Consider the following 16825-nt stretch of genomic DNA (forward strand, 5'->3'; position numbering starts at 1 on the left):
ATTACTATTTGGGGAAATGTTTGAATGTATTGACATCCAGTTGTCGGCTAATTGATACTTTAAAAAAACCATCTAATAGCAGACTGTTTATCATGTTGGATTCATTGAATAATGTTAAAGTATTAGTACTAGTCATCAATGGTTTGAAGGCATGGGGTAATAATCCCTTGCCTATGTGGGGAAGTTGTGAGGTGGTTTTACCACGCATTGGTTCTCTGCGCGTGTGCGTTGTCTCATTGGTTCTCTTCCCCCTGCTCTGTCTGTCTCTTGTCAGTGCACAAAACAGCGCATGCGTCTTACTTTGCTCCTCAGTCTGAAACTCGGGGGTTGAGTTCAATTAGGAGAGACCATGTCCGCCATCAGCCATTTGCACTCCTATATCTTCTCATTTAGAACAAATTGTCGATGAAATAGCGGTTGCTCGCGGCCTCAAGAATGGCCACGTCGGTGAGTACACTGCTCGCGACCATGCTTAGGCAGGGTGTGTTCCAACGTATTGTTTTCTCTGCTCGAACAAGGCGGTATTGCCCGGCGCGTCTGAGCCGAAGATTTCCAGACATATTGATATTCAAGTACAGTAGAACTAACGTTAGTTGAGCAGCGAAGCGCGTCTAGAATGTTGCATATCTCACGTATAAAGTATGTTTGCGAAAGTGATGCTTGGATAGTAAAATCATGAAAGAAGTCTACACTGGCAAATTACAGTCTCCTTGTAATAGTTTTTCGGCGTTCAAAATGATTTTGCCGTTTGTAGCCTAGGCTACTTCATGAACATAAATACATGAATGTCTTTATAGTGTAGGGAAGGCTATAGACACATTGCTTTCTTTGCTGAAATGCAAAGCAGGATAGAGTGCAAGTGATTATGAGTAGACCTATCAAATCAGAACATGTTAACGTGTGATTTGTTTTATTTAATTTATTCCACGCATCTATTGAGACAATGTATGGTTTTACTCGTGGATAGATGTAGGTAGGCTGTACAGCATGCAATGATGCCAGCCTCCGATTGGCAACAATATGTGATATGACTTTGGATGTTCTAGGGTGCTGTTCAGGTGAAACTAGAACTCGGACATCGTGCCCAGGTCAGAAAGAAACCCACGGTGGAAGGCTTTACGCACGACTGGATGGTGTTTGTCCGAGGACCAGAGCACAGCAACATTCAGCACTTTGTGGAAAAAGTCGTTTTTCACCTGCACGAAAGCTTCCCAAGACCAAAACGAGGTAGGCATATAATTTACCCTGCCTTTTGAGTTTTACTGACATAAAATAATAGACTGCTTGATTTGTAAAGCAAAGCTTATAGCAGTAGCCCACCACTCCGGACAAATTAAGCCTATTGATTTGTGTGCGCGACCATCCTTGGCGGTTCATTGAAAATACATGTTTTTGTTATAGCCTTCACTTTGCAAAGTTTGTAAATGGACCCCCCCCCCCCCCCATTCATTTGAACATGCCCACCTGTAGCGCATGCAGAATTAATTAGATGCGCTATTGGATCATTTATACTGTAAACATCTTTGATCGTCATAGGATAGAGTTCCCCTTATGTGTGTATCTCTACAATTAAAACATAACCCGAGGGGTTAGATTAAAGCATTATTGGGTTGTTTTGTAAACCAGTTTTAGTAGAATAGGTTACTAATTCCACCCCACAAGTTTTATAAGAGATTGGGCAACCCAAATGAAGGTGAGAGTAAACTACAAACCGTAACAACGTTGCTAGGTTTGGCATTAATAACTAGAAAGGCTAAATGTGACCACTACCCAGCATTTGGTGATGGTAAACATAAGAGGGCTTGTTCAAACAGTGGAGAGCATAGTGGTTGTTTAAGCTTCTGGCATGGCTGGAAGGGATCAATTATAGTATTTGTTGGTTTGGTATTTTTACCTCCTTTCCTGCTGGTGTGTTGTTTGGTGTGACAAATGCAGGGAAATGTGCCAAAGTCGATGCCTTGGAGAGACCCTGTCATATTAATTACATGCGACTCAGATTACCAGGGAACATTTGCAGTTTATTGGGAACAGTTGTAAGATCATGCTGTTGTTCAACCATTTCATTATTTACTCTCCTTTTAAAACGATAACCCCACTACTCTCAACAGTCTGAAGAATAGTCATTGCATCAAGAAAAATATGCGTTATGCAATGTACCAAATGGGTTCATAGCCTGCTGAGGTGCAGGAGAACCACTATCTTTTACTATATAAATAAAGTCTTTTGCGTAGGCTATTCATTTATAACTCTTACTCTTTTATGCTTTCACCCCTATATAGTATAAATATTAGTGACTTGATTGTCCATTTTTGTAGGCTGTTAAACATAACCTGCCAGTGTCTTCTAGTATCACACAGTGATGTTGTTGCATAGACAGCCCTCTCATAGGCTACACATCACATACCTGTTACGTTATCCAGGGAGTTTTACAGTTCACAACATGGTGTCATTGTGATGTTTACCAGTATCACCAGTAAGTGTCCGACGCGTTCCATTGACAGCTGGGCCCTGTCTGCTGTCATGATGTTACCAATACCCTATAGAAGCATAGTGATCTGATTTTCACTCCTATTTCTAAAATTCAAAAATGTCACACGAGTTGTCACAGTTTTGATTTGACCGGATGAATTTCATAGCCTATTACAATATTCATTAAAAGGCTGGTAGATTTGAACACAAGACAACCGTAGAACCAGCCAGCCACCACCATAAGGTTGTTTTGCTGGTGCTGCATATGCTCGGTCTCTGTTCACTGGTGCAGGTAGGCTACAGTCTGTCGTACATGGTTGACTGTACAAACCCCTCTCTGCCAACCCCCCCCCCTCTCCCCCCTCCACACATACAACCCACCAAAGGCTGCTTTTGAGTCTGCTCTTTAGTCGGCTCTTTGTGGTGCAAAGAGACAGAACAGCCTGCTAGACTAGTGCCAAGGAACGAGGTTGAAATCAGTTAAAAGAGAGGCTTTGTTTCTTTCACTGCGAGAATACTGAAAAAACAATGTAATTGTAAGCTGTCTTGCTACTGGACTTTTGAATACACAAATAAACAGTTGCTGGTAAATGTTTAGTTATTTTGTCATAACACCAATGTCATGTTCTGTAATAGCTGAGCTACAGAGCTTCATTTGAACATGGTGGCAAGTGAAATAGAAATGTACGATGTATTTGGTTACGAATCCACCTTAACCATCAGTTTCCTGCTAAGTCATTTAGCAAATCAGTGTTCTGTCAATAAACTGGAATGTCTGGCCATTTACATGCGTGTTGAAAAGAAACCGTATTTTTCCCATTTCAACGGGCATAAATCTATAGTGTGTAAATAGAGGGGAGGGGGTCAAGGCAAGGGCTAGTATACAAAGTGTTGCTTGTATTTGATGCTCCAAAGTGCTGCTCCAATGCATGCAGTGAATTCTTGAGGCGTATGTAACCGATCTCTTCCCTAGTCTGAACACCTGACCGGAGAGGAGAGTTGGTGGTTAGCGAAAGTACTTATTATCATCCAGTACTCTGATTTATGGCACAGGAATAGATGCAGTTCAAAGTTCAAAGCTCATGAGAACAGATGAGGTGTTTTATTTCTACCGGTGTGTGTGAACTTCAAGCTAAACGCGTACCTGATATGGAAACAGCGCTGCGTGAGATGTATGTTCCGAAGAAGGCCCTTTGATGACGAGGTGAGCCCAGTGAGAGTACCCCCCCACCCCTTCTTGATAAATATTGTGCTGGGCCTGGAGAAAATGTCCCAAAAACCCATCAGAAAGATGCTTAACCTCGTGTAAATCACCTGATGACACATGCCATGAGATCCTAGCCCAGTCTCAAGGAGGTGAATGGTATTCTGGTACTTCTGTGTGTTTTCACATGGTGACAAATTGCCAGCCTAAGTACTTCCTTATTTCTTAGGAAGGGTTTTGTATAAAACGTAGACGCAATACATTTGGGTGCGTGGGTAATGAGTGACTTATTTCTTTTGAGGCATTTTTTGGGGAAATGAGCAGTGTTTCCATCATTGGGTATAGTGGTTCATTGTTACCCTCTTGTCGGCACAAGTGCTGTCTCACTTATCAAAACGTGGTGTTGCCTACAGTGACATTCGTTACTTTGTTAAGGCAAGCTCAGGGTTTTCAGGCTAGGCCATGGTTTTAAATTCTTCCAGCCTTGCTTAAACTCGAGTGAAAATGAAAGCGCATTTGGATCTTGTTTACAAGGATAATGTATTTGCAGCTTATCACTGAATTTGACCAATTGGCACTCTCCTTTTAGGCTGAAACCTGCCTTGGCAAGTTCATGCTGTATCATGGTTAGCAAACTGTCTCACAGGTCTTGTTCTGAAACTTGGTGGTATCTCGACCTGTTAGGGGAGTTTACCTGTGTTTTGATAGTACACCTACATTTGACAACAGTAGAAAGATACTCTTATGTTACGACAGGATACATTTAGCTTATGTAGAATTGAATGAATCGAGCTTGAAGACTCTTCAGGAGCAGTGTGGCATCGGCACCCTCTCTCTGTTCTGTTGGGTACAAGAGACGTCCACAAGCCGTCTTCAGCCCGGCTGAAGCCCCCCACCCCTACCCCTCCGGTACCTTTGATCAACATTGGGCCCCTGACGGGCGAAGCCAAAGAAATTGAGGGGAAACCTTGTAGCGTAGACAAGCATGTGTTTGACAGTTTTAATACTAACAGTCTCGCAGAGTGGTCTCATAAGGGCGCAGCTGCCTGCCCCTACTCCTGCAGAGACGCACAGACACTCCTTCCAAGGAGGTGCAGCTCGGCATTAGGTCAAGAATGTGCAGCTCTGCATTAGGTCACTCTTCCACTTTCTCTCTTTCTTCCCTCTTTCTTTCTCTCTTTTCTTGTGAGGCGGCTAAACGCTGGCTATACTGTTTTAATATAGTCCGTCTTGCAGCTGTTGTGGATTACACCAGTGCCTTCTCCTCACTTGAAAGGGAATCTTTTCACTCACCTTGCTTTGAAAAATGTATTGTGGATGGTTATACTTTTTAGCCATCCTAAATGTGAAAAATGTGGCATAAATGTAGAGTAAGGCAGGCTATATGTGAATTAGGAAGAAAACTAAAATGGCTAACATTTGTCACAACAGGAGTGGTCAGTTACTGTCCCTATTCTCCACTGTGCTGCTCTCTCGGTTAAAGCTTCCAATTTGGAGTTTTATGGCCAGCAAGACATTTAAACGGACCTGAAGAAAATGGCTATGATTGGCTGCCATGCTGTGTAGCCTTGGAAACCTGATATTTAGTGCTGTGGGAAGGAGTGTAAGACCGACCCCATCCCAAAATAAATGGACTGGAACACGGTTTGGTCGGCATATTCATGATATTCATATTCACCGATATTCAGAATGACGAGGGATTCATTTCTTTCACTGGCCATTTTGCCTGTCATTTCAGGTTCTGAAATGAGCACTTACTCATATGCTGTGTTTTCTGTAAGGGTGCTCTCACCTGCTTCAAAGCCAGTGGGGAAAAGCTGGCCTTTTCCCATTACTCCTCAGTCATAATCGTAATTCAAAACCTCAGTGACAGTTTTAAGGCCTGATGGTAATATATCATGACTGTTGGCTCTATGGGAAGTTTGATTTATTGATTTTAGGGAGCTGAGCGGGTCACATTTGTGTCACTCTCTAAATATATTTCCCTGTGGAAAGATGCCAGTGAACTGATGGTTCACACCGGCAGAGACGTCAACAAGGTATTGGTCAAAACGGGCTCTCGGAGCGTTGTTCCGAATCTTAAATCTTATCCTCTATTCCTGTTTTTGCTTAACCAGCCTTTAATTTTCTACTTGTTTGGACGGTTCTAGCTCACATCACTTTTACTCCCCTGGCCATGATGTGGTGCTTAGGAAGCGAACTGGAGACTTTGCTGTAGCGCTCCGCTCACGTTCCCCCACAGGTGCACTGATTTTCAGTTTCAGTCCGGGAGGGGAAGCTGCTTCTTCTCAACACATTAAAATTAATGATGCAACGGTCTATAAAGTCACAGTGCCGCTTCATTATCGCCGGCAGTTGAGTCCTGGCGTTCAGGTGTTGCCGTGGCGACGGCCGCTGCGAATGGCATCGCTGTCGTGTCGGTGGAGCTCACCAACCTGGAAGTTGGGTCTGGACTGGAACCGAGAATGGGCTATTTTTGTATTGAGCTCCAATGGCACTCTATTTGGCACTAGCACTCTATTTGGTGCCATTTAATCAAATCAATTTTGTCATATGCTTTGTAAAAAAACAGGTTTTGACTAACAGTGACCTGATTTATTTACTGGTCCTTTTCCAACAATTCAGAGTTAAAGATGAGAAAAAACACACAACGAAAAATAATAACAAGTAAAAATAACATGGCTATATACAGAGTGTGCCTGTACCGAGTCAATATGCAGGGGTATGAGGTAGCTGTGTGTGTGTGTGTGTGTGTGTGTGTGTGTGTATATATATGTAGGGGGAAATTTGAATTGGTGCAATAATGGGTCAATGCAATTTTATTGTGTTTTGAGATGCCTCATAAGATGTGCAGGTAATATTTAATGAATAGTGTCACTTAAAAGGGATACTTTGGGATTTTGCCAATGAGGCCCTTCCTCAGAATCAGATTAACTTTTGGATACCATTCATTATGTCTCTGTAAAGTATGCAGGAAGTTAGAGGTGGTTTCACAAGCCAATGCTAACTAGTGTTACCATAGACTTCCAGTCAGAATGCTATCTGAAAGCAGATACCCATAGACTTCCAGACATTATGCCCATGCCAGTTTGCAATTGCGCTAGAGCTAGTTAACAACTTGCTTCAAACTGCACGCAGCGAAATAAAAATGGTATCCATGAGTTCATCTGTCTCTGGGGAAGTAGATAAAGGGCCTTTCGGCATTACGGGGGCGGAATGGGGGAGTTGACAGAAGCGTTAATAGATCTTTCTGTGGAAACAGACTGACAGTGAAGGGCTCTTTTCAGGCTCTTTGTTATTATTCTGTAAAAGAAGCTCTCCGATAACCAGATTAAATAAACTAAGCGCACACACACCTGCCCTATTCCCTCCATAGTGATGGCTTAGCTTAATGATTGGGTCAGTATGTTGGACCCTTGGGCCTCTCCTGAGCCCCTGAAGTTGTAGCATCAAGCCTTAACTTTCCACATCCTCTCTTTGCGTTTCTCCATCATTCTTTTGTGGCTTGTGTGTGTGTGTGCACATACCACATAAGTCAAATCACTGGAGTAACCCATACATGATCTCCTCAGGCTAAAACATGTCTTAGATGTTGCGTTCCTTTCCTCCCTTTGCTGTGGGTTCCCGAATGTGATCTTGTCTGGCTTTGATATTGATGGCCATATTGTCTTTGTCTGCAACGTAGAACATTCTGATTCGTTTAGGGGAGTCTGGCTTTGGAGATTGTGGTAGCCTAGATGTATGGTTCAATTTGTAGTCAAATTTGAATGTTCGAGTTTGTCAGGTGAATGTGTGCGTGACTATGCCTGTCTTTTACTAGTGGTAATGACTTTCAAAAGTGTTAATGGATCTTAACCCTCTAGAGTCTAAGCCGGGTGTTCAGGGGTCTACTAAGCTAACATATGCAATTGTTTTAAGATGGTCATACCAAGGATAATTTAGATTTGATTTTTGACCCCTTAAGGTATCAATATATATATATAATTATTTGATGAAACATTGAATTTGGCCTTACTGCTATTAGCCCATAGAAACACATTGAATAACCGATTCATACATGGATAAGCAGATGGTAAAAAAAAAAAATCTAAAGGAAGTTTGTTTTGAAGAGTCTGTCCTATATCTGAGAGAGATGAGTTCAGTAAACAATTTATTTTTGACACTGATTTAAACACCTTTTTTTTTTTTAGGCGCTAAACTACTTCCATATACTTTTTACTCGTACCGGGTTACCTTCAGGCGGGGCTTGTGGGCATCCATGTATGTGTTCATGAGAGACTTCCCTTTCCATAGAGGGGTCATATGTGACCGACAGGCTCGATTCGGTCTTATGTAGCAACATTAAAAAAAAAAAAAAAATCACATTGGATGAAAGCTAGAAAATTGTATATCATACACTATAGTTGAGGAATAATGGGGAAAGTAATTCTGCTTTGAAAGTTGATAACCTCACTTTTGAGAAAATGGCCCTTGGTACACCTACTGGAGAGCTCTTCTTTGTCTACAGTACACCCCATTCAGCATCATTCACACCCTCTTAAGACTTAGCCCCACCCATCTCTATAAGGATTCACATATGAGGCCATGTACTAAACAACCAAAGATTTCAAGACTAAAAGCCTGTTTATACTACAGGTCTGTTTTTATAAATTCAATCTGGAGTGCCAGAGTGTGCTCGGAGCGTTCGTAAACTCAGTGTTGTCAGATTGTCTGTTTGTAAATTCGGAGCGTTTCGCTCTGAGTGTTCATAGTGCACACTGGACTCTCTGGCCGAGTAGTAGGGTTGATCCGGAGTGTTCTGACCTCACAACAGGAGTCAAGCACCCAAGCTAACATTGGCTAGCTACTTCCAGACACAAATGGGAGAACAGTTCACTCTGACCGTTTTACTCGCCCTAGCAGAGCTGGATAGGCTGTTCTATGTTATCCAGAGCGTTGGTGATTGCAACTGCTGCTGGCAACATTTTAATGATGCTTTTTGCCAACGTTTACTGACACTGGCCATATTCAATGGGTGTTGCGCGTTTGTGAATTTGTCAGTTATTCTGCACTCTGGTACACTCAGACGAGAGTGCTCTGAAATCGGAGTAGATGGCCAGAGCAAATTTACCAGCTATGTCTATCTACAGTCGTCGCAGTGACATTCATGAACGTTCTATTGAAATGGTTACTTGCATAGTGGAGTCTTTTCTTCTTTTTTTTTGACTAACCAACCAGGTTCAATGTTAGCTAGCTAGCATTAGGCTATAACTAGCAATGCAAATAACTGAGATACGAATAATATTACTACGCAGATCATACACATAACATTAGCTAGCGAGCCAGCCAGCTAACGTTAGCTAGGTAGCTAACAGTATGCTTTAACTTGAAATGAAAACAACTTTCTGACAAAATTGGAAACGTGTAATATCTGCAAATGTAGCTAGCTAGACTATCTTACCCATATACGTGCAAGGATGCTTCTCCCTCTCACAGATGCCATGGTTACTCTTAGTTTGAAGATGTAATCCGGAGACGGGTGTTTTATACCACAGCCTTTTGCGTGTTCTCTTTTCGACTCTGATTGCAAATATGCAGACAAACGCCAGAATTTTCTCCTTAGCTATCATACTCTAATTCCACAGGGCATTCCACTGATTTTAAAACTTGGTCCTCCCATAAAGTGGGGAGCAACACTTTTCCAGTTCTACTACGAGATATCTTTCAAAAAAGCCGCGTTAGAAAGGATTACCTACACATACTGACCAGCTCATGTTACAGACAGAAGCGTGCTACATGGCAGACCAATCCGAACTTATCTCTCGGCATACCCAGCTATTATCTCAGTCAATCATGGCTAGCGGGAAGGTTCCTGTCTTTATCTGTGGCTAAACCAACTAGGCTCGTAATTAAAAAAATATATTCGTTTTTACATATGGCATACAAGTTTGTTATTAAGGAATGTGAAAGTTCACATGTTCCAGACAGCATTTCTGCTAAAAACCGCATTTTGACAAAACAAGTTTTTAAATTTAAATGGCTCTCCTGTGAAGAAGTGATGCGCAACAAACACCTAGTTTCCTGAAATGAGACATAAGTGGTCGGACGCTACAGACCGAAGTTGGCAGATTGGCGGTACCGACTTCAGATGAGTCCCGTGACTTGTGGGGGTCGTAGAGCAAAACCACCGACATATGCTACCGGTCAAAAGTTTTAACACCAACTCATTCAAGGGTTTTTCTTTATTTTCTACATTGTAGAATAAAAGTGAAGACATCAACACTATGAAATTATACATGGAATCATGTAGTAACCAAAAAGTGTTAAACAAATAAATATATTTTATATTTGTGGTTCTTCAAATAGTCACCCTTTGCCTTGATGACAGCTTTGCACGGCATTCTCTCAACCAGCTTCATGAGGTAGTCACCTGGAATGCATTTCAATTAACAGGTGTGCCTTAAGTTAATTTGTGGAATTTCTTTCCTTAATGTGTTTTAAGGCAATCACTTGTGTTGTCACAAGGTAGGGGTGGTATACAGAAGATGGCCCTATTTGGTATAAGACAAAGTCCATATTATGGCAAGAACAGCTCAAATAAGCAAAGAGAAATGACAATCCATCATTACTTTGACCTAAATATCTTAATCAATACGGGAAATGTCAAGTACTTTGAAAGTTTCTTCAAGTGCAGTCGCAAAAAACATCAAGCGCTATGATGAAACTGTCTCTCATGAGGACTGCCACAGGCATGGAAGACCCAGAGTTACCTCTGCTGCAGAGGATAAGTTCATTAGAGTTACCAGCCTCACAAATTGCAGCCCAAATAAATGCTTCACAGAGTTCAAGTAACAGACACATCTCAACATCAACTGTTCAAAGGAGTCTGTGTGAATCAGGCCTTCATGGTCAAATTGCTGCTAAGAAACCACCAAAGGACACCAATAAGAAGTGACTTGCTTAGGCCAAGAAACACGAGCAATGGACATTAGACCGGTGGAAATGTATCCTTTGCTTTGGAGTCCAAATTGGAGATTTTTGGTCCTGTGTCTTTGTGAGACGTGGTGTGGGTGAACGGATGATCTCCGCATGTGTATTTCCCACCGTGAAGCAATGGAGGTGGTGTGGGAGTGCTTTACTGGTGACACTGTCAGTGATTTTATTTAGAATTCAAGACACACTTAACCAGCATGGTTACCACAGCATTCAGCAGCGATACACCATCCCATCTGGTTTGCGCTTAGTGGGACTATCATTTGGGAAACTCCTTCAAGACTGTTGGAAAAGCATTCCAGGTGAAGCTGGTTGAGAGAATGCCAAGAGTGTGCAAAGCTGTCATCATGGCAAATGGTGGCTATTTGAAGAATCTCAAATATAAAATATATTTTGATTTAAAACTTTTTGGTTACTACGTTTCCATACATGTTATTTCATAGTTTTGATATCTTCACTATTATTCTACAATGTAGAAAATAGTAAAAATAAAGAAAACACCTACTCATTCAAGGGTTTAACTTTTGACCGGTAGTGTACGTGTTCGTAAGATTCACCTTTCCATAGAGGTTTGATAATAGTTTGTAGGCCAAACCGTTTGGACGCTACAGACGTTTTCGTGATAAGATTGATTTTCGAGATGTCTCATGGTCTGACAAACACCGCTGTAGCTCTGCCATCTTTTCCCACAGATGCGGAAAGCCGACATCGGCGGATGGAATGAGACGCAGGCCTTGCAAAAAACAGATTTCTAGCTTAAAACGACAAATTTTTATGGGGATAAAAAAAAATGTATTTTGTTATCTGAGCTGAATCAGGAGGAAGTGTGATGTCTTTTACGCTAGCCTTTCCCATACAGGTACAGGATGCACGCGCACACCAAGTATTCAGACCCCTTGACTTTTTCCACATTTTATGTTACAGCCTTATTCCAAAATTGATGAGGAAAAAAACTATTTAATCCATCTACACACAATACCCCATAATGACAAAGCAAAGACAGGTTTTTAGAAATGTTGACATATAATATCAGTATTTTTTTTATTTACATAAGTACTGAGTAAAGGGTCTAAATACTTATGTCGAAGCACCTTTGGCAGCGATTACAGCTTCGAGTCTTCTTGGGTATGACTCTACAAGCTTGGCACACCTATATTTGGGGAGTTTCTCACATTCTTCTCTGCAGGTCCACTCAAGCTCTGTCAGGTTGGATGGGGAGCGTCGCTGCACAGCTATTTTCAGGTCTCTCCAGAGATGTTCGATTGGGTTCAAGTCTGGGCTCTGGCTGGGCCACTCAAGGACATTCAGAGACTTGTCCCAAAGACACTCCTGCGTTGTCTTGGTTGTGTGCTTAGGGTCTTTGTTCTTTTTGAAGGTGAACCTTGACCCCAGTCTGAGGTCCTGAGCACTCTGGAGCAGGTTTTCATCAACGATCTCTCAGTACTTTGCCTCGATACTGACTAGTCTCCCAGTTCCTGCTGCTGAAAAACATCCCCACAGCATGATGCTTCCACCACCATGCTTCATTGTAGGGATGGTGCCAGGTTTCCTCCAGACGTGTGACGCTTTCTTGGTTTCATCAGACCAGAGAATCTCATGGTCTGAGAGGCCTTTAGGTGCCTTTTGGCAAACTCCAAGCGGGCTGTCATATGCCTTTTACTGAGGAGTGGCTTCCGTCTGGCCACTCTACCATAAAGGCCTGATTGGTGGAGTGCTGCAGAGAGAACCTTCTGGAAGGTTCTCCCATCTCCACAGATGAATTTAACACAGGTGGACTCCAAGTTGTGGAAACATCTCAAGGATAATCAATGTAAACAGGATGCACAGGAGCTCAATTTTAAATCTTATAGCAAAGAGTCTGAGTACTTTTGTAAATAAGTTATGTCTGTTTTTTTTGTTGGTTTTTTGCTTTGTCATTATGGGGTATTGTGTGTAGATTGATGAAAAACATTTAATTTAGTACATTTTAGAATATGGATGTAACAAAATGTGGGGAAGCGGTCTGAATACTTTCCGAATGCGCTGTACACACACCAACATTGAGCGCACACACTCTGCACACAATTTCTACACACACAATTTCTATACACACATCTCAGCTGAGGTAATTGGGTCTCCAGCCCTGGGGCTTGACATGACATTCTTGGCCTCAGACTGATTATTTCCTATTGGAGATGTGCAGAGTGTAAACCATTGCTCTCCCCCGATTTCCCCCTCATGATTTGGGAGGTCTGTCAGCAACACCCTCCCCTGCCAGAAGCCTGTTTGGTTTCCCCCTCTTCTCTGCCTGTATCCTTACCTCAGTGTCACCCCAAGACCACAGTCATGCCAGAAAGGCATACATTCTTGACTATTGCCAGCCGGCTGAATGTTGGCTCCACAGATTTTAGTTCATTTAGTTTAAGGGGGCACGAAGTTGTGATTTGAGAGACAGGCTTTTGGCGAAGTTGAGAAACCGCAGAGAATACAGTGCCGTCAGTTGTAGTTTGGCAATTGGCATCGGTCCTTCTTGGGTTTCGAGTGTCAACTGTTTGGATTTGAGGCAATTTACCTTTTTTGGCATTGAACCCCTCTTTACTTTTTAAAGATGTTGTATACATTTTACAATCCAATATTGTTTCATAGTAAAGGTGTTTTATTAATCGGGGAGAGACAGGAAGTTGGTCAACGGTACTGGGAATTTGAAGACTGCTAGAGGTTAGCAACTGCTCATGTTATGTTGGGACCTTCAGTTCATTCTACTGTTTCCTAATGACCACAGCATCAGCACTGTCACAAAGCTCCAGTATTCCTTGATGTTCCCAGCACTGGACAAAGCCCCCTCTGCCGCTCCTTCCTTGTGCCCCCCCGCCCTTCACTGTATAGCAGAGGTACCATCAGCCGCCCTATGGCCCTTCCTCCGCCTCTTCGCCCCCTTCAGCCTCTGGCCAGAAATCAAAGAGCTGCAAGAATTTGCCAGTAATTGTTTTACGACTCGGCAGAAATCATACCTACTTGTATAGGTGGAGCACAAAGGTCCCGGGCCGTGAAACTGCAGGCTGCCTGCCGCTGCTGCTGTTCTTGCTGGCATGAAAGGATTGGGAAAGGGGAGGAGGTGGGGATGGAGAGGGGGGCAGCCGCCTGAAAAACAGGAACTGAGCCGTAAATGCTCACTCTCCCCTGGTTTTGTCAATGAAAGCGAGGGTGGCGGAAGTGCTTTATGGAAGCACTGCTTTATAAGGGCTGTCTGTTGCCAGGTCTTTCACTCTTGCTCCCTGCTTACCATACATTTTTAAAATTTAAACATTTTACAGAAACTAAAGCTGGAACATTTTAGTCAAGACTTGCTGCTGTTAGTGATTTCTTCTCATTTTCAATAATGAGCCAAATGGCTTGGCTGAACTGGGATATGAGCACAAGGAGACATTTTAATTAGTGTGAGATTAATACACTCCTGCCATACTCTTATGGCAATTTGTTATTCTTGGGTACTGTCTTGATGGACTAAACTGATTCAGTGTTTGTGAAAATTGAGAGTGGGGTCTAAACGAGTGGCCTCACGAGAAACGTTGATATGAAAATGGTTTCGGTTCCATTTTGGCCTCCAGGTTTCCATCAAAGACTAGGTTTTCACAAGATGATTCCAAAGGCGTGCAATGTATAATAATCAAGAGGGGTGAGGGACTTGATATGTGGTGGGCACAGCAAGGATACAGGGCAGAAATCCGACCTGCTGCTTCGACAACGGGGAATCCTTCAGTGGCCGTTGTCAGTTTGGCAAGCAGTGAGAAGCTTAACTCAAACTCTAAACATGGCTGGGAACTCAACTCCACTCAAATTGTCATAAATCCCACAAACCGCAGGCTCAATAATAATGTCAGAGGAAAAAGAAATAAGATGTTTCTTTTAGTTTAACAGTTGAATTTTTGGCCAGAAAAGGGTTTTTCCCTCTTGTTTATCATATTTCTTTGCAATTGGTCACTTTTTCAAAGACCGGCCGGTCACTGCCTTTTTAAAAGAAGACTAATAAACGATTAGTCTGGGTATTTTTTGGCAGTCCGTAATTTAAGTCATCTTTTGTCATGCTCCTTTTTTCCATTCACAATGGTTGGAAAGACTGTTTTTACTTGTAAAATATGAGAAGTGTACAAGTTGTCAGTTGGAAGTGTTTTCACACAGCAACTTGTGCCTAATTTATGAAGCCTTTTTTTTATATAAAGGCATGTATAAAAAGACTATTGAAGATTTTTCTCATTTTATGCATTGTTCGACTAGGTCTATCATGAGTAGGGCTGGGATAATTAATACCAGTATCGCGATACTCATTAGTATCATGGCAAAGACACAAAACATGAGGCGGATTTAACTTCTTTTAAAACAGCCTTAATGTTGGAAACAAACATCATTATGTTGTCATCCAGAGTCACATTTATTTTCCAAGCTATAGCAAACTATTTTACATTCAGGAGGTTTTTAAAGGAACAAAGAGTTTGGTCTGCTTTGTTTTATTTTTTTGGCATGAAAAAGTTTGCGATACTGGTATAGTCCCAGCGCTAATCGTGAGCATGACCACCTTGTAATTTGCTTTAATCAATCCCCATATGTATGCAGTGTAGGCCAATTTAATCTTCCCCACCTGCACCGCAGGGGCCTTTTCTCAATTAGCGCAACTCCTTCGTCTTCTCTGAAAAAAAGTCAAAGGTAATCGAGGAGAGGGATGAAAAATGAGCTTGTATGAAATGGGACTCCCCTTCGCCACTTGCGCGTCATCAGGCAAATGACTTTTTACAGGGGTTGATCCCAAAATAAATGTGATAAAACAAAGTTAGTTGTGCAAGGTATTTTATAGGTAAAACAATAAGTAGCGTATCATTTTTTTACGTGTGCATGCTTTTCTCCGACGACAAAACAAAAGCTGATTTCAAAGGAGGTGTGGCAGATTTCAAAACTCTTCGGTGAAGGACTCTGGTAGGATGCATACACATGACTATCCTCGATGAAGGGTGACTATCGAGGAGGGGACGACACTTCCGTTCGCCTACTAACCAATTGTCATCTCCGCGACCACTTATCGGTTTCTGGGTCACTGAGGAGGAGAGCGGGTGGAGGACGGACTTTTATCCAAATGAGGAAAGGCCAGGGAGTTGAAGGTGAGTGGGAAATACTTCCTGGTCCAGAGAAGTTTGGGGGTAATCCTAAGGCAAGGTCCCCCAGAGAGCAGGCCTGAATGGAGGCAGCGATGACAAACAGGTGATGCAACACTGGCTTTGTTCCATTTCACACGATGGCGATTGTCTGCGTTTCCTGATAGCTTTGTTGTCCTTCCATGTAATATGTTTTTAAAGGATAGTTCACCCTAATTACAGAATTATGTATTGGTTTCCTTACCCTGTAAGAAGTCTATGGACAGGGTATAACAGCAATCCATGCTTAGCTTTAGTTTCCTTGTTATTATCATGTTCAAGTCATCTAAGTGACTTTGAGCTTCACAATCAATTTTAGATACTTCCGGATGATTCGGACATGGTGCGCAAAAAATGCTAGTGTCGGTCCAATGACAAATGCTAAAATGTTAGCGTTTGGAAACTGTGCCAGAAAAATAAAACCAAAGCATGGATTGCTGTCAGTGTAAAGAAACCGATGTGTCATTTTGTAATTTGGGTCAACTATACCTTTAACCTCTGCCAATTTAGCCTTCAAAGAAGTTGCTAGTAGAAGAAAGGAAGCTGCAGAATGGATGGCTATTTTAGAGGAAATTGTAACATTCAAAAGCACAGATTTTATGAGAATATTTTTTGGGGGAAGATATTTATGAAATCTCCCATCCTACCTTGGCTATTCCAGTGGGACCATACAGGACCAAGGTCTGTGGTTGTATAAAACCCACTGCATTTGAAGAAACCGGACACGTGGAAGTCAATGGGACGGGGAAACAGAGGGCCAGAGGTTGAAGAAAGAAACAACCTTGTCTGAGAGTGCTTTGAAGGCTGGGGGAGCAGATTGAACTTGGAGAGTGATGGAGCAACCACCAATGGCCTCGCTGACTGATGGCCAGCTGGTGCGCTGACAGCAAGGCGCCCTGGGTAAAATATGGCAGAGGGGGGATTTGGTGTTCTTAAACCTTTTACAAGCTGGGGAGCTCAGTGAGGTGCACTGAAAACAATACTGTACAGGAAATGAAATCGCCTTGCAAGGAAGTGA

At 42.3% G+C, this 16825-nt stretch overlaps 1 protein-coding gene across 1 annotated transcript in view; it reads left to right on the forward strand.

The window, feature by feature from the left end:
• Nucleotides 1-274: 274 nt before the first annotated feature.
• Nucleotides 275-16825, forward strand: part of LOC115198228 (protein AF-9) — a 55443-nt gene continuing 38892 nt past the window's right edge. Inside the window, exons 1-2 of the mRNA XM_029760012.1 lie at nucleotides 275-447; nucleotides 1047-1227. Of these exons, the coding sequence (XP_029615872.1) occupies nucleotides 436-447; nucleotides 1047-1227 (193 nt within the window). The 5' untranslated portion in view covers nucleotides 275-435. The remainder of the gene's footprint in view (nucleotides 448-1046; nucleotides 1228-16825) is intronic.

The sequence above is a fragment of the Salmo trutta genome, chromosome 8, assembly GCF_901001165.1.
Source record: "Salmo trutta chromosome 8, fSalTru1.1, whole genome shotgun sequence".
NCBI lineage: Eukaryota > Metazoa > Chordata > Actinopteri > Salmoniformes > Salmonidae > Salmo > Salmo trutta.